Source organism: Sebastes fasciatus, chromosome 11 (genome assembly GCF_043250625.1).
Source record: "Sebastes fasciatus isolate fSebFas1 chromosome 11, fSebFas1.pri, whole genome shotgun sequence".
NCBI classification, from domain to species: Eukaryota; Metazoa; Chordata; class Actinopteri; order Perciformes; family Sebastidae; genus Sebastes; species Sebastes fasciatus.
The window spans coordinates 18,191,400-18,214,526 of record NC_133805.1 but is presented as its reverse complement, the minus strand read 5'-3'; the positions used below and the strand labels follow the sequence as shown (position 1 = coordinate 18,214,526).

General features: G+C 39.6%; 1 protein-coding gene and 1 long non-coding RNA gene across 2 annotated transcripts; both read left to right on the top strand.

Moving 5' to 3' along the window:
- Positions 1-604: 604 nt before the first annotated feature.
- aire (autoimmune regulator) lies at positions 605-8,105 on the top strand. The gene is made up of 13 exons (XM_074650308.1): positions 605-872; positions 1,188-1,362; positions 1,887-2,033; positions 2,126-2,191; positions 2,282-2,404; positions 2,630-2,763; positions 2,863-2,984; positions 3,572-3,641; positions 4,571-4,708; positions 4,851-4,972; positions 5,524-5,605; positions 5,700-5,798; positions 7,050-8,105. The coding sequence occupies exons 1-13, from the start codon at positions 726-728 to the stop codon at positions 7,128-7,130; spliced, it is 1,506 nt and encodes a 501-aa protein (XP_074506409.1). The 5' UTR covers positions 605-725; the 3' UTR covers positions 7,131-8,105.
- Positions 8,106-10,694: 2,589 nt separating this feature from the next.
- Positions 10,695-20,210, top strand: LOC141777210 (uncharacterized). Its single transcript, XR_012595869.1, has 4 exons — positions 10,695-11,731; positions 11,925-12,094; positions 18,352-18,489; positions 20,071-20,210. It is a non-coding gene; the product is annotated as an uncharacterized LOC141777210 (long non-coding RNA).
- The last annotated feature ends 2,917 nt before the right edge of the window (positions 20,211-23,127 follow it).

The following is a 23,127-nucleotide window of genomic DNA, read 5'->3' as shown; positions in this document are numbered from 1 at the left end:
AACAGCAACTGAGGCAAATGTGCTGAGAGCTTAGCAATCAACCAGCCATATAATCAATCTGTCAATCAGTTAATTGTTTACAGTGTTCATTTTCTCCTGCCTATTGCACAGTCATAATTGTCGCCCTAATCCTGAGCTCCCTGCGGTGAGACAGTGTCTGAAAGCCTGATAGTTAAGGGGAAGTTGTGGTGGAAAGAACCTTTTAAGAAGGAAACTGTCACTGTGACATTTTCAGGTCGCTCACACTCAGCCCTCCTAACGTAAGAGGACAGGTATTCCCCTAGATTGACAGCTCGTCATTCGATCCCACTGAGGATCAACAGGCGGACGGAGACAGTTAGTGCTGTTAGTGGACACATGAACTCCACAGAGACAAGAGGTCGAGTGTGGCCTTGGTTGGATTTCCTCAAGGGTGAGACCTTTAATGTGGAGTTTCTGAAAGCCTCAGCCAGTCAAAATTAGTGGCATCAGTGTTGTATAGTGATATATACATGTATATACAGTATACATGGATTAAAAACAGAAGCACTGGATTAGATTAGATTAGAAAAAGACTTGAAAGATATAGTTTTAAATGATGAAATATCAGCATGAAACAATGCACCTGTACAATATCTTCTTCCCTGAGAAGGACACACCTCTTCCATCCAAAGTACTTCTTCTATGATCTAAAGGTCCTCTGAGGTCCGGATCACTTTGGATCTCCTTTACACACAAAGCAGATCATGTCCAGAGTGGAAGCTTTTCGGGACACAAACCTTCGCTCCCTGCTGAGGGAGCTGCGGACCGATATTGCTATGGCTGTAAATGACCCTTTCCCTCTCATTTACGGTTTGGTGGACAAAAACATCATCACTGACCAACTACTGAAGGTAAGAAACAAATATGGAAATCTGAATTTAGAGTTTATTTTCATTTTGATTGGAAATGTTAGCAGTTTTCACAGTTTTTTTTCCATTTTGATTACAAACATTTGCAATTTGTGCAACCATCAAACACTGAAAACATACTGAGGCAATATAATGATTAATAGTTATTAATTATTCCCTTGATCTCCACACAGTAATCCGATTATAAACTTGGAAGGCCTACTTAGATTATGACATGCATTTGCAGGAAAACATGGTTTTATTCAGACTTCACTGCTGATTTCACATACCTCTTAATACTGTTCTTGTTTTTCATAGGACACTCTGGAGAAGGAAGGCAGAGAAGGGATCCATAAGGCCATGTACTCCCTCCTGTCCTGGGTCCTGGAGCAGAGCAGATCCACCATCCAGGCTTTCTGGAGCAACTTGTCCAAAGACTACAACCTGGACAGCTACCCCAAACTGCAGAAGCTGCTCACTAACCTGCACTCAAGTGTGTATTCCAAGTTTCACCAACACATTTGTCTAATGTTTATAGTAGTTCTGTTTAATCATTCCAACTTGATTTTAATGTATGTTGTAGGATTTAACAAAATTTTTTTGTCCAGATGAGTAGCGTACTGTCCATTATACTCATTATACTTATGTATGTTATTATTTAATTGAATTTTCAGACAAGTTTATAATTAATAAACCTGCTACTAAAGTCTAATAAACCCATATTTATACATGGTATAGACATCTACAAATTTAGAATTTTAGCTGGAAACTCAAGGAAAGACTGAGATTTAATTTTGAAATACAATTTCTGTTATTTTAAATGTGTTACATTTTCTGAAGAGTTAAGAGTTTGTAAATTTGTAGGAAGTGATTTGGTTGGAAGTAGAAGCTACCATTTCCCATCCCAGTTCTTATCTATCCTCCCTGTACTTTCAGGACAAAGTTCTCTATCTACGACTACGACATTTAGAACAATTTATAGACTTTAGTCTTTATTATTCTGTCATTTGTTGACAGGACGGGATGCTGCAGGCTCCAGAGGTGAGAAAAGATCCTCTGGAGGCCACAAAACACCTCACATCAAGAAGAGGAGCCATGTGGACAGAGAGACAAATTCACACGATCTGCATCCACAGTATCATGCCAAGACGAGCGATAGTCCAGGTTATTTCCCATAATACATCTCTTCTGACTCTGTCTTCTAATAAAAAAACACGATTAAGCTCCTGATGATAAAACGTATATGTTTTCTCCAGGGGGTAAAGTGAAGCTGTACAGAGTGAAGGGTGAAGCTGAAGCCCCACAGCTAACATCTGGAAATAGTAATTACAAAGCAATTATATTCTACAATATTGTTTATATACAGACAATGATTTAATATTACAGAAACATTTAACCCTTTTCTGCCACAGGTGTTCAGGTGGTGTCGTCTTCAGTCCAGAGACCAGTGACTCTGTCTGCGTCCTTAACTGAGCTGCCAGTCAGCCATGAAGCCACAGAGACGATCCAAATCAAACAGATGTTTGGCTCAGATGGTAAGCCACTGTTTTTTTTATGGTCACAAATATTAATAAAACTGCTCTCAGGACACCAATGTGAATGTTTGAATTGTATAGAGAAAATAAGTTAGATGTAAACAAACGCAGAATGCAACAATAGTAAATGTGTCAGTGTGAACACTGAATGTATGGGTACTACATTGCAGGCTAAATTAACAATTGCTGTTTATAAAATTATTTTAAAAGTTTGTCATTCAACAGGAAGTGCCGGAACATGCACAAAAGTTGGTGGGGAGTTTTACTCCTGTGGTCAGTCAGAGGAGATAAATGGAGCATCCAAGTTCAAAGGCGTTAAGAACACCTTTCACCACAAGAGGGAGACAACCACAGGCATGGTAGAGGATCCACTCAGCATCCACTCATTCACAGTCACCTGTCTTTCCTTTTGAAGGTGTGTATCTTTGCTTACATGTTCTGTATCTCTGGGTGTGTAGGTTCAATATAACGATGATGAGTGTACAGTGTGTAAGGACGGAGGGCAGCTGATTTGTTGTGATGGCTGTCCACGAGCTTTTCATCTGACCTGCCTGGACCCTCCACTCATAGCTATACCAAGGTGAAAAACATAAGATTGAAATCACAATCTATCTATCTGTGTGTAATTCCTCCAATATATTAGCGTGTGTGTGTGTGTGTGTGTGTGTGTGTGTGTGTGTGTGTGTGTGTGTCAACCGTAGACTGTGTATAAAGATGGACGACATGACAGCTCCCTAAAAGTGAAGCCAAAACATCTCGGTCGCCCCCTGGTGGCTGGCTGCAGTATAGGTCATAATAGCGGATGGGTCAAACTAAAAAGTCAAAGTACACGTCAAATACATTTTTCCCAAAGATGGTTTCTGTCATTTAAGGTAGTTCTTATCACGCTGATGTATGTTCAAGTGTTATTAAGGGTGGTTTTAATTCATTATTTAATGCTATAAAAGGGCGGTGATTGGTTCGGGCGGGTGACCTTGATACCGCGGCTCCACCGCCCGATCACTACTGCACAGACGATGGCAGCTCCCGTATCCGGGAAGTTTTGGCTTTACTTCTGTACAGTGGGAGGAAGTGGAGACGCGTCGTCCATCTTTATATACAGTCTATAGCATCAACTCTTGCTCTGAAAAGAAGGTTTTAATGTCACATTATATTTTTAATCTGCAGTGGCACTTGGCGGTGTGAATGGTGCTGTGGCAACAGAGTGAAAACAGAGAATGCCCTACAACCTTTACAAGTAAGTAACTGAAGGAAATGTACATAGGCTGTATATATTGAATATGCATATGTTAATTTTTGTATTTTATTTATTTAATTTTTGTACGAAAATCTCTGCAAATATTTTCAGATCATAATGGTAGTTGATTTCTGACTTACTGAGTTACAAAGGTGATGGAAATAACTATTAATGATCTGCTTCCTATGTCACGAGAACCGATACTTCGGTACCAAGTGAATGCCAACATTTTTAAAATGTGATGCTACTCGTTTTTCTACAGTACCGTTGGTACCATCAGGGCTCGAGACTAATGGCGTCCCCTCGTCCCGCTAGTTAACGTTAGCTGTTATCAAGCGGTAAGCAGCACAGTCCTGCACGGAGCTAACAGTTAACGTTAATGGGTGGTGCCATTGATTTATGGTTAACGAAGGTTAATTCTATCGTTATCATGATGTGTTCAAATGTAATTTTGTAAAATGTAGTTTTTGGCGGGAAACTTGAATAAATCTAGTTGTTTGACGGACGTAGTTTCACAGCAATATAAAATAGATAACAGAGAGGGAATTTATGACCTGTTTAACTTCATAACTAAAACCAGTATATAATCAGTAATAAAGGAGTGTGTGTTGAAGTACATGGGAATTATTGTTTTACTTTTGTTTTTTACCATGGTAACACATTTTTATTGAGGATCATGGAATTTCACTGGTATTGGTATTGTCTGCTAAATTTCTAGCATTGTGACATTCCTATTGCCTCCTGAAATAAAACTCACATTTTCATGTCATTAATGTTGGATGTTGCTCCCCTCCCTCCTCTCTAAATCTTCATGATCTTATGATATAATTTAAACAGTCAAGTCTGAAAAGCTTCATTTTTAGTCTGCAGGGTTTTTGCTGTGCATTTTTTTTTTGTACTGATCATGGTCATAATATTTTATATCACAGCCACTCATTGCCCAGGCGCAGCAAATAAACACGACCTCCAGTAACTCCATCGTAGACGTCTCCTTCTTCTCCTCGCTGTCATCCTCGTCTCTCACAAGTGTCACAGCTTCTATGAACGAGCTCAGTGGCAGAAACCAGGTAAGGACTTTATGGTGCAGCCTTTTTTTTTTATCTTTTACCTTTTTATTTTAACTTTGCTTTTACTCCCTTTGCACAGTTTGTAATTTTGTGTCACTGCTACTTGCAAAAACAGTCCTGTTTTGCTAAAATGTGTGTCCAGTGCTCAGGTGGAGAGCTGCTCAGTATGAGGGAGGTGTGTGGTGTTTGTCACCTAGAAGGAGGAGACCTGACTCACTGCCTCCAGTGTTTGCAGCACTTCCACGTACACTGCCACTTCTCCAAGTAAGACTTCCATCCCTCACTTCTTCTTTTATCTGGTGTAGACTCATAATGAGACATCGTCACAAGATGACGTCTATACTTCCCAAAAAGCTTGACGAAGTCAAATCAATGTGATCATTTATACATCAGTGTGTGTATATACTGTATGTCCCTACTGGCAAAGACTTTCCTGTGGATTCCTGTTTGTGTTTGTATTGATCAGCAATGTGCATTAAGGGTGTGATCATTATCTAGCTAATGGTGACTAATGGAGCGTAACTGGACAGTATAATGTATACTGTAAATGAAGATCAATGATTTTACTAAATGCTACCTGAGAAACAGATGAGAAATGAAACCTATATAAATCCTGATGATCTCATGTAGCACCACTGTTTTTCTCAGTGCTTCTGTGTGATACATGATGAGAAATGTACTTTTCCATGTTTAACAGAGCATCAAACCTTCCTCTGTAATCCTCCTGAGTGTTGGACATCACATATTGATTGATAGTAACGTTATACACCACAGAAAACAGCCTGACTCACTCTCATTGTGCTTGTGTCTGCTAGAGGCAGATCCATCTGCTTGTCCTGCTCCAGGCCCTGGGGAGGCTTTGCAGAGAAGGAGGCTGAATCATCCAGAGGCTTACAGGTGTGTCTGCACATGTGTGTGTGTACACATGTTATATACATCTTCATTATCTGAATATGATGGAGCGTAATCTGTGTAATCTGTGTGTGTCCAGCTCGCCCCAAGGGTTCAAAACACTGTCGGTCATGATCAGAGCTCTTCCGCCCCTGAGACCGTCCTCCATAAAGATGATCTGGACTCCATCCTGGGAGACGTGAGTGAGGCTCAGTTACATGTCGATAACACAGATGTAGACATCATATGAATATAACCGTGCATGTCAGACACAAGATGGCTGCACTTCTTATCACACAGACAGGGAATGAGTTGTCAAGGTAAAATGAGGACCAAAACAATAAGTGATGTGTCATGGTTGTGTTTGTGTTGTAGTCTAGTTTGAATTACCACAAAACAGCACCTCTGTATCTAAATGAAAATGGAACCACTTTAGTAAGTCTTAGGTACCAGTGTACGACGGCGTATTGGGGCCACATTGAGGGGGGAAAAATCTGAGATTTAGAGAATAGAGACGTAATAATACGAGAAAAAAGTCGTAATTTAATGAGAATAAAGTCATACTATTTCAAGAAAAAAAACCTGTAATATTACGAGAATAAAGTCATAACTTTACGAGAAAAAAAGTCCTAATATTAGAGGATACGAGTTTTCCTACAAATGTTCAGCAACACGTGTCAATCTCCACTCGTTAAATGCATACAGTCTTTTCAAAGTAATCTTCCGTCTTCACAGGAAACAACTTGGTTAGGTTTAGGCAACAAAACTGCTAAATTAGGTTTAGGAAAAGATCATGGTTTGGGTTGAAATAATACAGAAGTGGCATTACTTATGTACGTAAGTTACGTGACAAATAAATCAATGTTTACTTCTAGTTTCACACTGGGGACGAACACCGGTCTCCTGAGCAAAAGTCTGGTGTTTTTTTGACTCACCCATCCACCCTCGACCTCCTCCCTACTCTGTGTTTGTCTCTCTTCCTGGTTCACGATTATGTGGATTACATACAAATTGATTTCGTGGGATATACACGAATTACAGTGCATTACTTTTCGTAGGTATAGCAAGAACAGCCTGATTAGAGTCATTCTAGGACCTCTTATTCACCTCATCCTTATTTTCGTTTTCAAAATTGTTGCTCAAATACATAACTAACACATTTACAAACTAAGATGATCAGATCAAGGAAATATTTCATTTTGTTTCCTGGCTGACCTTCTCAGTTTACCCCTCCTGTAAATGTCAATGTGCTGACAGAATGACCTGAAACTAATAACATTACCTAATATAACTTGATAACTGCAGTAATAATCTGGTAGAGATTGTTGCCATGTGATATCATCGTTTTCACTGACATCATGCTGTACATGTTTGCCAGATGATGTCACCAGGACTCTGTCTTTTGTTCAACGATTGATCCCGTTTGTTTCTGCTCTTTATATCTCAGCAGGGCTCTGTTGACGGCATCTTGCAGTGGGCTTTCCACAACATGTCTCGGCCTCTTCCAGACTCTCAAGGATGCTACCAGTGACAGACAGACGACTGCACTCGTGTGAGCTCTCACACTTTGAAGTTATACTGTAAAGTAACAATCATGACGTGAACATAGCTAATTAAATGTAAATTACTGAATATAGTGGAGATTATTTTCTTGTTTCCTGCCGTACCTGAAGTAAATGTCTGGTAGTGGTTGATTTAAGATTGAACATGGTATAATTTTAATATTTTAACATTTCTTTATATTTTAATTGCATCTTTTCAAACTACAGATTTTAAAGAATGTGCTCAGATGATTGTGAGTTCATGTAAAAACAAAGATGTTAACTGAACTCATTATTCACAGACTAAAATACACAATTGTTGTGTTTTTTAATAATATACAAATTCATGCACAGATGAGTAAAATGTCTACTACTTCCAGTTTCTCTGCTGAATTTCTAGCAGCAACACACCACACTAGGTGCAGGAAGAGTGCACTTAGCCTAAATCATTAAGGAGTGTCTATTTTACCATAAATATGGCCAAATTAACCTTTTACATGTGTACAGCCTACTGTACATGGGTCACACGTACCTAAGACTTGCAGTTTGTATATGTATCTTTGTTTTTCCTTGTTTGAGAGGTGATCTAAAACACTTGTGGGTTGTAAACAATAAAGATTTGACAGGCTTGTGCGGTCGCTCTATGGAGTTCCCAGTGTTAGCCGCCGTGTTGAAACAGTGTTCCCTCCAGGTTCTGCGCCAGTCATGTGACATTCACAGCTACACATCAACATGTAGACACAATAGTTGGATAGTTGGTATCACCTGTTGGTCTACTTAATCTCTCCTGATCTCTCTCTCTCTCAGTATTGTTTTTAATTTAAACATTTGTTATATTAGCATGAGTATTGCTGAGACCGGTTGTAGGCTACACAGTTTACAATGTAAGAAAAGACAACTAACAGTTTGCATTAGAATAACAGCTCTACTGTAATTAGGAGAGATAAAAGGTAATAAATCAGTGAAAAATTCACATATTAATAAAATTTAAATAAATTTGACAAATGCGAGAAAAAAAAAAGTCTCTTTTGGTCTCTCAATCACAGGCATGTGCGTCATTAAATGCCATGGCAACAGCCATCAGGTCAGGTATATAAAGCTTGCAGAGCATTCTGATTTCTCACTTTGCATTTGGACTTTGGTACTTTGGAGTTGAAAACCTTTTGTGAAGCGAACTCTTTGAGTTTGAAACCACTGAGAGAATCTACTGGAAAGCGGATCTTGTTGGAGAACTACACTACCGGATACATCAACTGTCGTGGGAAACCGAGGAGACTGAAATTGGCCTTCAGCAGACCACTGATGGAGGAGGACCTGCCGATGGGAGTCGCCCCTGAGTTGGACAACAACCGGCCAGGTAAGACAACTTTTACATTTATTTTATAATTTTATGTATTGATTCATCCCCTTTAAAATCCTTAAAAGCGTTCTCAGTGAAGAAATCAGTGTAACTTTCTGAGTTTAGAGGTGAACACGTTATGTGTTGTTAGGCCTGTTGGAAAAACACACAGATTTGGTGAAAACAGACAATTTCTCTGTGTAAAATGATTATTTGATGGACAGCATGTGTGAAATTTCCCGGGACAGCTGTGGAATGGGTTAACGATTTGTGTTGTGATTTAAAAAAAAATTTTATTTTGGTTTGAGGGCATCAAATCTTCTAAATTTAACATTGAAATTACTGGGAAAAAAAGATGGCGACTGGTCCAAATTTCATAAAATGCCAAAAATCGATTTTAGTTGTGCACCATGGAAACGACCTAACAGTTAGGAGCTGTCGTCATGACGTCCAGGTGTTATCAAACCAGGCACGTTGTTCTGTGTGGATGAGACCCTGAGGTCGTTTGTTTTGATTGTTGAAACTTGACTTGTTTCAGAAACATGCTCCTTTTAGTTTATCATATTAAAATCAATTTTTTTTTTTTTTTTTTACATTTAGCACATTGAAAAGCTTTGATTGTTAGTGTGGTGTTTTGTTCTCGAGGGACAAGAGAGCAATGATTTGTTAAGTAACTGGATGTGCTGTTTTATGCAGCTCATAAACTGGGAAAATAATAAACTGCCTTTTATTTACTCCTCTACTTCATGGTTTTTTTTAATTTTATTTTTTTTACATTTTTCCTTAGATATTACAATATATTGTTATTAATTGTTTTTTATTTATTTGTTTGTTTTATTGAAACAACAAACATGAATTACTTCTTTATTGTTTTCTTCCATTTACATGCATGTTTGCTCAATGAATTGTATATATGCATATATATGTTTTATTTTGTTCTTTTTTTATTTTTATTTATTATTGAATTTGGCAATTTGTTGTTTTTATTAATTTTTGTATAATTATTTTCTTACTTATTTATTTTTGCACCTATTTTCTATTAATTTTCTATTTATTTTTAAATGTGTATTTATTTCTGCATGATTTTCCCTTTGCATTTCACCCCTTATTTATTTCCCCAAACGTATTTATTCTGTATTCTTTTCTTTATACATTTCTTTTTACATTTCTTAAATAAATAAATGTCATTAAATGTAGCAAAAATAATATCAAACATAAATATAGCAATTAATTCATTGATATGTGTCATAAATTAATAATTCTGTTTTCATTTCCTTATTTTTTTATTATTTCATTTTGTATTAATTCACTTATGTATTTACTCCTCTGTTATATTTTCCATTTTATTTATTCTGGTATTTATTTTGATTAATTTTTAAAATGTATTTATTCATTTTTGCATTAATTATTTTAATTCATTTTATATTCATTTTTACATGTGTGTATTTATTTATGTATTTGCTTATTTATTTATTTCTGCATGATTTCCCTTTGCATTTCACGCCTTATTTATTTCCCTAACTTTTTTATATCTGTATTCTTTTTCTTTACACATTTCTTTTTACATTTCTGCCACATTATGCAAATGAGGGGCTGTCACTTAACGTGTGTCATGGGGTCAGAGTGCATAGATGGGCTATATGGTAGCTAGCTAGCTGCTCTCCAGTCGTCATTCATGATTTTTAATCTACAGTATGAGTCAAACTTTTCAACCACATCATTTTGACTACTATACTATACTAAACTAACAGAGGCAGAGCTGCACAGTGTTTGATATCACTGTTAAAAGCCGGAGCCCCCGTGTGTGTTGGTGGCTTCCGGACACGTGTAGTGCACTCGCCATTTTTCTAATTTACTTTACTAATTACTGATTTGATTATTGTTAATTAAGTTATAGTTATAGTTATTGTTGTTATTGTCAAAATTATTTTATGTTATTTTGAATTTTTCCCCATCAGGTGGTGTGAACTACATCATTGAGCGTCCTGCACGAGATGGCCTCCCTGAAGACGACGACGACGAAGGTAATCTCCCTGTCCACATCTCTTCTGATGAGGAAGAGGACGGTGAGGTCGCGATTGCTGTGGGTGAAGGTGAGGTTGAGCGCAATGTCTTGGACGAAGTTGTAGTTAGGTTACTGTCAGACATTGAGGAGGAGGAAGAGGAGGAAGAGGAGGACGATGAAGACGCTTGGTCTGACTCCGAGAGTGAAGACTCTGGGTACGAGTCCATGTGTGAGGATGAAGAGGACAATGAAGAGGTTAATATCAACGTCATCATCAGACCTCGCTCCCCTCTCAACCAGCGGTTCCCACCTCCGAGCTTTTGGCAGGGATTTCGACGAGGGTTATCTCCTCCTGTTCGTTTTCACGTTAGCAGTCCTTTCTCCCTCGTCCCGTTTGGTGTTCGTCCTGCGCCGCAAGCGGAACGTCCTGCAGAAGGTCGACCCTCCGTCTGTCAGAGGTCAGAGGTCAGGTCAGAGTCTGTTCCCTCCACCTCAGGCCTCAGCTGCTCCACTAAGAGGAGCAGAGAAGAGGACTGCACAGAGCAGGTGAGTGTGAAGAGGCGGCACGACTGTGAGGACAGCCACAAGGAGCCAGCGCTCTCGTCTTCAGGCCTCGGCTCCTCCACTGAGCGGAGCAGGCAAGACTACTACAGGTACGGCTTCAGGAGATACTGGGAGTCTGCGCCTGATGACAGCGACTCAGATTCAGACTGAGCGCTGTTTGCTGCAGGATTGTAAAACCTTTGCCTCTGGCAGGACTGATAAAGCCCCCAGGCAGCCTTCCCACGCGTCTGACGGGGTTGGAGATAGGTTGCATCTTGCACCAGAGCCTTTTTTTATATCTCTTTTATATATTGAATTCCTTTTGAGACATAGTTGACAATGCTAGATGCTGATACCAGAGGTAGGTTATCAATTAATGGTTGTTATTCTGTAAGTATAGATGCTATACCAGACAAAAGTAAGTCAACACTTAACGACAGCATTAACACGAGTCTCATTTCAATTCAAAGATTGTTTATTTTACTAACTCTCTATCTTTTTGTTTTTTAAGTTAGGTTTAGGGTGCTGTACCAGACGGAGGTATGGTAATAATTACTAACATTAAGACAAGTCTACAAGTCTTTTTACTCAGGTATTAGGCACCAACCAGATAAGAAGGATGGAGGACTACAGGACCAGATGAGAAGGATGGAGGACTACAGGACCAGATAGAAGGCGGCGGTGCCTTTCTTTCAGTGGGCTTAGTAAGTAATCCCTTCACTGACACTACAGAAGTACCAGTGGTGACATGCAGTTAACTTTACATGTGTGGATTCTTGAATATTATTCCATTGTTTATAATATCGCTCGATCATTGGAGGCCAAATTCAACACAACAATGTAAAGGTTGTACAGTTGAGTTCATAAGTACTCTTGACTTGTGTTTGTGTTTCATAGGGCAGTACTGCTTCGTGTTTTTGGCTCTCCCTTTCCACACAGCTGACTGACAACACTATGATGTCAGAGCCTCCTGGAGTAACTTGAACGCACCAAAATGGAAGAAAACGAGCTGTATCCATCATGGATGTATTCAGAGAAGGGCTGTAACCAACTGAGAACCACTAAAGGTGAGCGGAGATCACTTGTATTTCTTCCTGAGTGACTTCAGGTGTAGAACCTGAGGATGTGTCTCTGGGTGGTAACTGCAGGCATGTGAGAAGTGAAAAAAACACAAGAAGTAGGTGTGCACCTAAATAAAGCACCATAACACTGAAAATGCTTTGGTTAATTACAGGGAGAACATAATTAGAACAAACAACATTGCATTATAACAAAGTCTATTTTATTTTCCATTCAGTTTTGCTTTCTGTGTTCAATGGGCCCATTATGGAGGCATCAGGTAAAGAGCAGGGAGACGGTGTCATTTCTGATAGATCTCATCTCTCATGGTCAAACCAGCTCATTTCATTTAAAGGGACTGTTTGTAAGAATCAGAATTGCTTGTTAACAGCGACACCTGTGGCCGTTAAGTCAACGAAAGTCAGCGCCGGGTTCGCGCTTGTGCTCGCTCTACATATACATGAACGAGAATCGCTCAAAACAGTGAGGCGACACACGTCAGCTAAAACCACAATATCACTCTATATTTCAGCTGCTTGGCAGTAATGTTAGCTGACCAGACGAAGGTCTCTCCATGAACATGATTTAGATCTGATCCTAGTGTTGGCTTTTCCTGCTTCAGCCTCCCGCCTCATTCAAAGTGACCTTTAACATAAATCGAACATCAAAAGTGGTTTATTTTTGTTCATAAATTTATAATTTATCCAAAACTTTTGTTTTGATTTTGATGTTAACAATGCAGCTAAGTTAAATTAGAATATTTTCTATAAAAAGTAGCATTTGGTCAAAAAACAAGATTTTGCATATGGGCCCTCAAAACGTTAGGACCAGCCCTGCTACCTGGTTCGTCCTAAAGTTGGAGGAGCTGCTGGATAGGATGCACTTGTTATGGGAAGAGGAGCAGCCTGTTTCCACGGACGAAATGTGATGGAGGAGATCTCATTGCAGCCTTATTACCCATAGTTGATGAAGAGAGGAGTAAGTAAATAAGTGGTTAACATTAGTAACAGGATTTGAGCTGTTGTTGCTGAGAGTAGGCGATGTGTGTGTGTGTGTTTATGTTGTCAAAGAGGTTTATTAAAACTCCTGTCCCAAATTCGGCCCAAAATTCATTTTAATCCTCCCCGATCATAATTGGACGACGGGATGTCCTTAAACTCGAGCCCTGCCGTCCACCAGTTGGAGCAAACTTTCTCATTTTACAGCTAAACAGCACACTACAAGATGTTTCTGAAAACATTTGAGGCGAGAAATAGGCATTACAGTAACAGAATATTGATTCATATTTCATCAGCGCTGCCTAGTTTGACCGTTTGATCGGAGTTTGCGAGTGATTGACAGCTGCCTCCGTTGAATGAACAGCCAATAGGAACGCTCTCTCTCTGAAATGACCTGTGATTGGCCAAAGTCTCCCATCACAGAATAGATGTTTTAAAGCCTGAAAACAGAGTCATGAGGAGGTGTGAAGTCTAGTTTTCTCTCAGAACACTTGAATTACAATATGCTGAAAGGATTTTATAGAATTTTTGCCCAATTATGCTAAAAACATTCTGCCTACTGCTGCTTTAAGTGGTACACGGTTGCCAATTACCAAAACTAACTGATATGCAGCGAACCTGGAACTTTTTGGGGCACTGGGGTTGCCTGCTTTTCCCAGTTGGTAATCCAGCGCTGCTGCATCTCTAGCTCTAGTCAAACCCAATGTTCACCCCATCCTATTTCACAAGACTGTTGAATGTCCTCCTGCTTTGTGTAGCATCACAACATGACTAATTGTGTAGGACATGGGGTCGGCACTGATTTGGGAGAGCTGGCAGTGGGCCTTGGACATCTCTTTAGCTAACTTGGCCTAACAAACTGAAATACATCCACTCTTAAAGTTGTCATTATCCCAGCACAGTCACCCTGGAAACCCAGTGATGCATTTATGTATTTTGCATATGTCTTTCATCTGTGTGGGTGGGAATGTGTTTATATCTTGAAGAAAGCAGTGTTGGAGGAGCACACTGATGTCAGAGGAGATCAGTGTCCCATCACGGCAAATAAAAGAGACGATTGCAAACTTCCACATGTCTGCACAGAGACAAATAAAATGTCCCTCTCGTTGTGTGGATCTGCAGAAGAATTCACATTCACACGTTACACCAGATGGTTTCAATACGATGAGGTATGCACACTGAGAAATGCCTCTGTTTAACAGGAATTCCTTGAAGACTATCACTTAGATGTGGAATGTTGTTTTTGTCATGGGATTCAAGAGTTTTAGCATGACTGCCAGAGGGATGGAGCTCGGCCAGGCAGATTTTTCTCCCCTCGGTATTTGGTTGCCATGGCTCTGAGCTCCTACAGGCTCAAAACAGAGGATGAGAAACATGTTCCAGTGTGTGTTTGTGTGTGTGCATGTGTGTCTCTGTTTGTTTATGAATCCACTTTCTAAATGGTTCATGAAACATCCTGCATACTTGAGGGGGCTCTGTGTCCTTGCAGGGAAAGCAACAACACTTTCTCTGAATATGTGCAAAGATATGAGGGAGAAAAAAACAAGAATATTTAATGCAATGAAAAATCTAACATAAGTTGGTGTCAAAGTGTGCATAAATATCAGTATGTTAGCACTGCTACATTCTGCCTGTCTTAGTTTTTGTCCAAATTGCAGTCGTAAGGATTTTTCTCATTCTGGCTGAGGGGTATATTTTGCATAAAAATCTGCCTAAATGATTTTGTTTACTGTGTAGGTTTCATTTATCATGACTCCTGCTTTACTATCACACAGCTTTCTCCTGGTTCTAGTTGCATACCACATGAGAGACCACATGGAAAAACTTGCTCTCTTTTCAGAAGGAGAAAAGAGTCAAACATCTTCTCACCACTAGGTGGCATCCATCTGTGATTGATGTAGTGAAACACCCTATTTTACACAGTATTTCACTGAACTCAAGCAGCCATGCAATGTGAGGATAAGAGGAAGTATTTTCTTTTACAAAACATTTGTGTTTGAATAGAAGTGGGAATTACCCAGATTTCATCAGAGCAAAATTAATTTCTCATGACATTTCCAACTAATTATATGAAGCATGACTCAAACATGTTTTGATGTCGGTCAACTTTACACAGACCAATAATGGAAAGTAAAGACATTTACTCAAGTACCTCGCCTAAAAGTACCTAAAATGCTCTACACACATTGATGCATCAGTAATAACAATAACATCACCCTCTGAAATGGGCCATTCTGCTGTTTTAGCAGGCGTACTTTTACCTTTGAACATTTTTACTCCTTATACTTTTGTACGTATATAATATTCATAACTATTGTTTCATTAGTGTATAATCACCTGAAACTAAGAATCATGTTTTCGTTAGCTTAGAATGAGCTCTTCATATCTATATAGAGAGCGGCACCTCTTCACGGAGTCCGCCATGTTGCTCCACCATGTTTCTACAGTAGCCCAATACGGACAAACCAAACCAGAGAGGGAGCCTTTCACGTTTTTACGTTACCTGAAGGCCACCATAGTTCTCCGACAGGCTTGTGAAACTGCGGTAACGTGAGCTGCAGAATGCAAAACCGTTGTACCGCCAGCCGCCGTCTGACTTCCGTTGCTCCTAAAGTAGTGTTATTATGGTAAGGTAAGGATGGCCTCTGAGCAATGCGAACGGCGTTACCACGGTTTTGCAGTCGGCGGCTCACGTTACCGCAGTCTTAGAAAGGGAGGAGTGAGCGGAGCGGTACTCAGCTGGTTGCAATTTGTAACCACACCACTAGATGTCACCAAATCCTACACACTGTACCTTGATGTTAAATTATGAATGCAGGACTTTAATTACAAAGGAGTATTTATCCATTCTTGTATTGCTAATTTTACTGAAGTAAAAGATCTTGACACTGACTGTATCTGCAGCATGGCTGTTTTTCTGCAGACAGTATTTCTGTGCATCTCACTGATCTTTTGATTGAAAACGTAATATGGTCATTCTACTTATTCATTCACACACAAACACATGAGTTATCTAGCATTTAGGGGTCTGAGTGTAAATCTTGTGTATAATCACATAGACATGGTATTGTACTTTAAAGTTTGTTGTAGGCCTGATTCTTGCTCGTCATCTTCTCTCTAATCATATCCTACATATCTTATTTCCCGCCGTGTTGCATTCCTATATGATGTCTAATGAGGCAGACATGTCACAAACTTTTTATCAAGAGTATTAGTAATGTGTGTTGTGTAAGGCCTCGGCCATCATGTACGCACTTCCGCCTGATGCTGTTTTAAAGAAATAGTTTGACATTTTTGTTTTCTTGCCAAGTGTTAGATAAACATGTAACTGCAGCTTATCTTAGCATAAAGACTGGAAACAGCAACAGCTAGCCTGGCTCTGTCTAATGATAACAAAACCCACTTACAGCACCTCTAAAGCTCAACTAATTAACACGTTCTATCTCTTGTTTAATCTGGACAAAAACCTAAAATTAAAAAAACAATAATTTACTGTTTTTTGGGTGTGTGTGTGTAACTTCCTGTTGTCTTAGCTGCTTGCCGAGAAACTGGTCCAAGAAGGTCACCCCCGCTGTAAAAACGGCAAATATCCCAAAGTGTTGAATACTTCTTTTAAAGATTTGAATACACAGGATTTCAATGTGGTAGTAGGGAAATAAAAAAAAAATATTCTCAACATGCTTAGTCCAAATATCTTAACATGTAAATTTCTCACCATTTCATCCGGTTGATGAATACATATGTTTTTATTTATTTTGGGAGAAGGAGTGTTTCTCAGATGACGGTTTCATGTTTGGAAAGTGAGACATCAAGCGTTAAAACAACACTAGACGCATATGAACACTCAGTTTTCTGCGTCAGAGTGAAGGTTAAATTCCTCGAACACACACACACACACACGCACACGCATCCTGTTACGACTGTTGGTCACAGGCCTGGAATTCTTTGGAAAACTATGATAGGTGAAATTCCCACGCTTTGGGCATCCTCTCTTCACATTTCTTGGCACTTCATAAGTGCGGGCAGCTGTCTAGAGTGTGTTCCTGCTGGGCCACCGGTGGTCTGAGGGTTTCTAGAGAGGTGATCCAGCACCTCTTCCAGTCAGGACCCTCCACTCTTTGTTCATACTGTTATTATGGGCAGGAAACTGTGAGAGGCCCTCCATTGTCTTGGCACAAGTTTCAGAGCAGAAAGTGTTACTTCCCTGAACCACTGAGTAATAAGAGTACATGGCACTGAAAGAAACTCTGGAAGTTGTTTCCAGTATAACTTAAGTTTTATGTGCGTTTATTCATGCAGTTATACTCTTTTTGAATATGTTCAAATATGGTTTATAACTAAAACCCTGCATGTATAGAAACCTGTTTTCAGATTTTATTCTACAGAGCAGTCATCTGAGGCTCATTTTTATTGCCTTCTTTTACAGATAAGATATGACTTGTATTGCTCTTAAAGGACCTGTGTGTCCTTACTTTGCTGGTTAGGTGTTAAGTTGCTTTATATATTATTTCAATTCTCTAAGAGGTGATACTATTATGTAGAGCTATCTTTTGTACTATACAGGCTTTTGAGTTATAATGGGTTTTTTTATCTGCTGCCTCTGGAGTCACAGAAGGCTTAATAAATAAATACTTAAAAAACATATGCACATGTAGTAGTACTCCCTAACACCTAGAAATAGGAGTACTTTTTATGCCACAGCATTTATATAACAGCTGCTAGTAATTCTGCTGATAAGATAATCAAATAATATTGCAGATCATATTTTCAATTCATAAAATATGATGCATTGTTTTAGGTTAAACTGCCCAACAGTATATAAAGCAGTCAAACACATATCTCCACCAGCTAAAACATTAAAATGCTGTGTACACATTATTTAATGAACAATAATAATCCATAATATAAATATAAATGTAGCAAAGTGAGTACTTTAAGTTTCTATACAAGTATATTTTGCACATAAACTTTTGTAGTTTTACTTAAAGGGGACATACCATGCTCATTTTCAGGTTGAATACAAGTTTCATACTTGCATTTGGGGTTTCTACTAGAACATGTTTACATGGTTTAATGTTCAAAAAACATTATTTTTATCATACTGTCCCCTTAAATGTGCACTTTATGATATTCAGAATGAATATAGCAGCAAATAACTATTTGCTATATAAAGATATAGAGGAGCAATGTCTACCTGAGCAGAGAATGAAGTTGGACTCCCTCTGTGTGTGTTGTAATAAGAGCTTCTCTGTGTTTTGTTTACATAGCCAGGCTGGCATGTCCCACTGAATAGCTCAGGGCCACCGCTTTGCACTGCTCTCATACGGCGGTTACAGCTGATAACGCCATCCCGACCGACAGCCCCGTGATGGAAGCGCAGCACCGACCCTCCGGTTCCCCCTCAGGTAAACACCGTTTGCTCTGTCAGCACTTTTGCTGTTGTTTTCACTGTTGCCATCACTCTGTTGAGCGCCGTGCGGAGGCAATAAAAATGCTCCTAATCTCGCTTTTAGCACCTTTAAGCCCCCTTCCTGAAAAAGCCCAGTCTGCTCTGATTGGCTTGTGAGAAAAATATGGTGCACCTTTGCAAAAGTAGTTCCATATATTCTCATGTGCCTGCATGTGATGTAGGAAGGGGAGCCAAATCTGAATGGTTGCTGAATCACATGTTTTCTGATCTTGGCAGCCAACAAAAACTGACTGGGTTGTCTTATTCCACAAGTTTGTGGGTTGGTAGGCACTCCAGATACCCAAAATGTATGTGCACAAAAGGGAGTTTTTCATGATATGTCCCCTTTAAGAAATATTTGAATGCATTACTTGTAACAGAGTATTTTTGCATTGTGATATAGCTAATTTTACTTTACGTAAAGCAGGCGTTCTCAAACGTTTTGGGGCCAGGGACCCCTTACAGGGTAGGACATTTTCCAAGGACTCCTCTTAATTGTAACACCGATTAAGCATAATGCTGCTTCCTACCATTTGTACTCTTAGATCCCATTGGAACTATTTGTATTCTAAAACTTTTCAACCTAAACAATTTAGACCTGTTTCATAGTGATAAACAGAAACACATTTCAATTTGAATCATGTTAAGATAAGATAAGATGAGAGGATCCTTTATGAGTCCCACAGTGGGGAAATTTGCAATGTTATTGAATGTTAATATGATGATTTTATTCAAATTGCATTTATGGCCCACATCTCAAGTAATTAATCTTAAAAGCTTTCCTAATAAATCCCGACGTTTAAACTTACTTTCAGTAAGTGCTTCATTTTAAAAATAATGAACTTATTGCTGTGTGTCATAATCATATCAGAGTTTCTATTGGCCCAAAGCTAACACTGGTGCGAGTAATGGACACAATATGCTTGTTTTATTGGCGCAAATAGTCCCTATCTGTAGATATGGACTTTTTAATGATACAGCACAATTTTATGATTAATAGCAAATTATTTTGCAGACCCCCTGACGAAGAAGAAGATATACCATATTTGTATTGTAACCTCTGTTTGCAAAGTTTTGATCTGGTGAGATGGTCCAGGTCCAACTTTGCTGTGTTACATAAGAGTGGTCAATAAGGTCTGAGTCCTTATTTGTGTTTCTGATCTCACTGAAGTAGATCAGAACATACTGTTAGCTGGGGGTGAACACACTGCCAACGCACACACACGCACACACGCACACGCACACACACACACACACACACACACACACACACACACACACACACACACACACACACACACACACACATACCACCAACACAGCTGTGTCACATGCTTTCCCCTTTCTGCCAAGAAACATTTACCCTCTTCTCTCTCCTGACATGAAGTTTCCACTTTTAGTAAAATGTCAGGGTCAGTTTTCCTTCCTGGTTTGAGTGATGCCCAATCTGTAACGTGACACGAGGCATAAGTCAAAAACAATGATCACTTTGCTCGTCTTTACAATGAATCAATGCATTTTCTTTTTCACCGCACAGCCAAGAAGTACGACACTGAGTAACCACAACGCAACAAGATTAATCTGACATGACAGCGGCTACCCAGCATCTAGCTATTTGTCTAGACGTCTCCCTAATTTGAAGTGGTTTACAGCAATTTATTAAAACTCATGAAGTCACTGTTTGTGGTCATCTTGTCTCTGTCTTTCCCTTGCTCTTTAGAGAGATATGGTCAGCTCCGAAGACAAACATCTAAACCTCTGCTTAGGGAGTAAAACTCCTCTAACTCTCTCTGCGTCCCGTGAGGAGGCCAGATAATGATATGCTGGCAGGGCAGATTGCAGGGTTGCCATTGGGCTGGAACTGTAAACACAGCGGAGAAACCTCGTTAGGACATTCCAGAAAGGTCCTCAACTGGGAATTCTTGGAAGAGCTCCTCTGGTGTTTGCATTCTTCCTTTGGGACGGCAGCGCTAACAGCGTCTCCTGTGATCACTGCCCTGTCCCAAGTGAGAATTATATGAGGAGGAATGGAGGCGAGCAGATGTTGAGCACTCCTCTGCAAACTGTGAACTGGACAGTGGTGACGCAGATATCAGTACAGTAGATGTACTGATATCTAATTTGATCGTATCATTTCATAGTTTACAGAGGATTAAGCCAGTAAAGTTTCTTCGAACAAAGCATTTAAAGTAAGACTATATTTGACTGGACAGCAGCCACAAGTGACAATTATGGTATAATGTTAAAAGCTAAACCACTGTTTAGCATTTAGCTAACATACAAAGTTATCATAACAAGTGGAAAAAAGCAGGCTGCCGTTTGTAGCTATACCTATGAAAAGATATGTCCTGTAATTTTTTTAATTTTTATCCCAAGAAAGCAGTTCATACTCTATGTAAACCACATAATTGTGAACCAGGAAGTATAAAGAGTGTCAAACGCTGCATAGGGAGGAGGTTGGAGTGGATGGGTTGGTCAAAAAACATCGAACGAGGCCTTACAAAAGGCTTTTACAAAACGATCTCTCATATTCTTTCATAGCCTGCAGCAAAAAGCCTCTTCTTTCCCCAGTGTGTCGCCTGTTTCTTTTCAATAATTTAATGTCATCTGACTGTCCCTGAGGTCTCTCAATGAACAGTTGTAGAGATGTCTGAACAGGCGAACCTAATGGCCAGTCGTCCCTCGAAGGCATCCATGTGGAACCAAAAAGCGCAACGTGCGTAGTCGGCGTGTAGTTACAAAAATTCAGAGGTGTGCACCTCTGAAAAGCTTCACTATGGCGACCATAAACCAGGCTTAAAGCTTCAGCAGCAAAACGTATGTGTGAGAATTGTGTTTTATTACATAATGAATTCAACTTTTTACGTAAAAGAGGGAGAATGTGTTATTTCTTCTCTCAGAGGTTAAAGCGCTTTAAAGCTGCATTAATGACCAATGGGTCAAATGACTTTGTGTAATGTAAAAGGGGTCTCTTGTAGTGACAAACCCATAGCGAATTATCACCAACTGTGCAGTTTTCCTCAGCTCTTCGGAGCGTTTTAGCATCTTTCTGAGCGTTGTTTTGGTTTTACGGCCTGCAGCTTAACTGTTAGTTTAGTGTCACTGGACGTCAACCTTGTTTCCAAAAGTTTTCATTAAAAATATGAACTAAAATCAACTGTACATTACTTGCCCAGCACCAAACATCAGACAGACGCAGTTAAAGAGGCTAAAGAGCCAGACATTTCCCTCAGGAGTTGGTGGAGACCAGCCCGTTCTCATTCCCAAGGCATCAAATGCCGAGGCTTTGTCACGACCGTCGGCGTTCAGTACTGCCGAACAAAGCACCCATTAGCGCCAGTATGAAACACACCGGGCGTTCCATTAACTATAATGTAAACCCATCCGCGGCAACAGTAAACGCTCATAGAAAGTGCACCAGGAGTGACAGTGATGACATAGTTTAAAGAGGGAAAGAGACATACCGGGCGGGCGTCAGGGGAGGTGAATTGGTCCAACAAACACAAGACTTTCATCCAGGAGACCACTGTTTGTGTCCTGTGCATCACTTTACAATCAGCTGTTTGTTTGTGTCCCATGTTTACAATGTTCAGTGTCATTTTCACTGTACAAACATAGTAGTTTTAAGCCTAAACAACTATATTGGTTTTGTTGCCTAATCCTGAAGTGACGCCCAGGGTAACTATAGTGGTTTTGATGCCAAAAATAAAGTCAAGGGGTGTGACAAAGCAGCGATATGTGACGACTTGGGATGAGAACGTAGTGTGGAGACTAAAACGGAGCTAAAAGAGAAAGAATATTGGACTTGCATTCGCCAGGTGGCCAGAAACACGATAGCGTTGCTCCATATCTGCTGGATGTGTTTGCTAACGTGCTCCATATTTACGAGGAGATAATATGCCCCTAAAAAAAGTGGCCAAAGAATCTACTATAGCTGCTTTAAAATCCTCAAACACTTTTCAATGTAAAACACCTGAAATCAAGAGGCTTACCCAGTTAATTTGACTGATTGATTGATTGATTGTATCAGGATGACCCAAACTGCACAACCCAGACTTTTAAGTTAAAATAAGGTCATCTTAGCACAAAACTGACCTCAGTGTCATATGGTGCGTTTGGAGACAGTGTCTCGATAATCCTCTTCACATTGAATGGATTTGTTCTGAATAAGTTCAAGCTAGTGTAACAAAATGTAATGTATCTGAAGCCGTGTCACTATGCTGAACATGTGGGGCATTTCAAAAAGTAGATCAGAAAACTCTGAAGCTGATCGTAAAAAATCTTCTATCACACTCAGAATTAGAAATATCTTTGGTTGTTACAGTTGTTAGTCATCGTCGCTTGGTTTAGTTACAAAAACATGTTGACATTGAGGAAAGTTTGGGTCAGTTAGGATGTAATAAGGATCAAATGAGGGTAGCAGACATTGTAAACAAGTAGAGAGAGAGATGCAATGACATTATGTCAACATCTAAAGCATGTAGGCTACTAATTATGTCTGTTTTCCAAGAACATTAACTATACAGTGCGGACACAGCTGATCCACTGACCACTTATCTGTCTGGGTCAATGCACAATGTGACTTTTCTCTAAC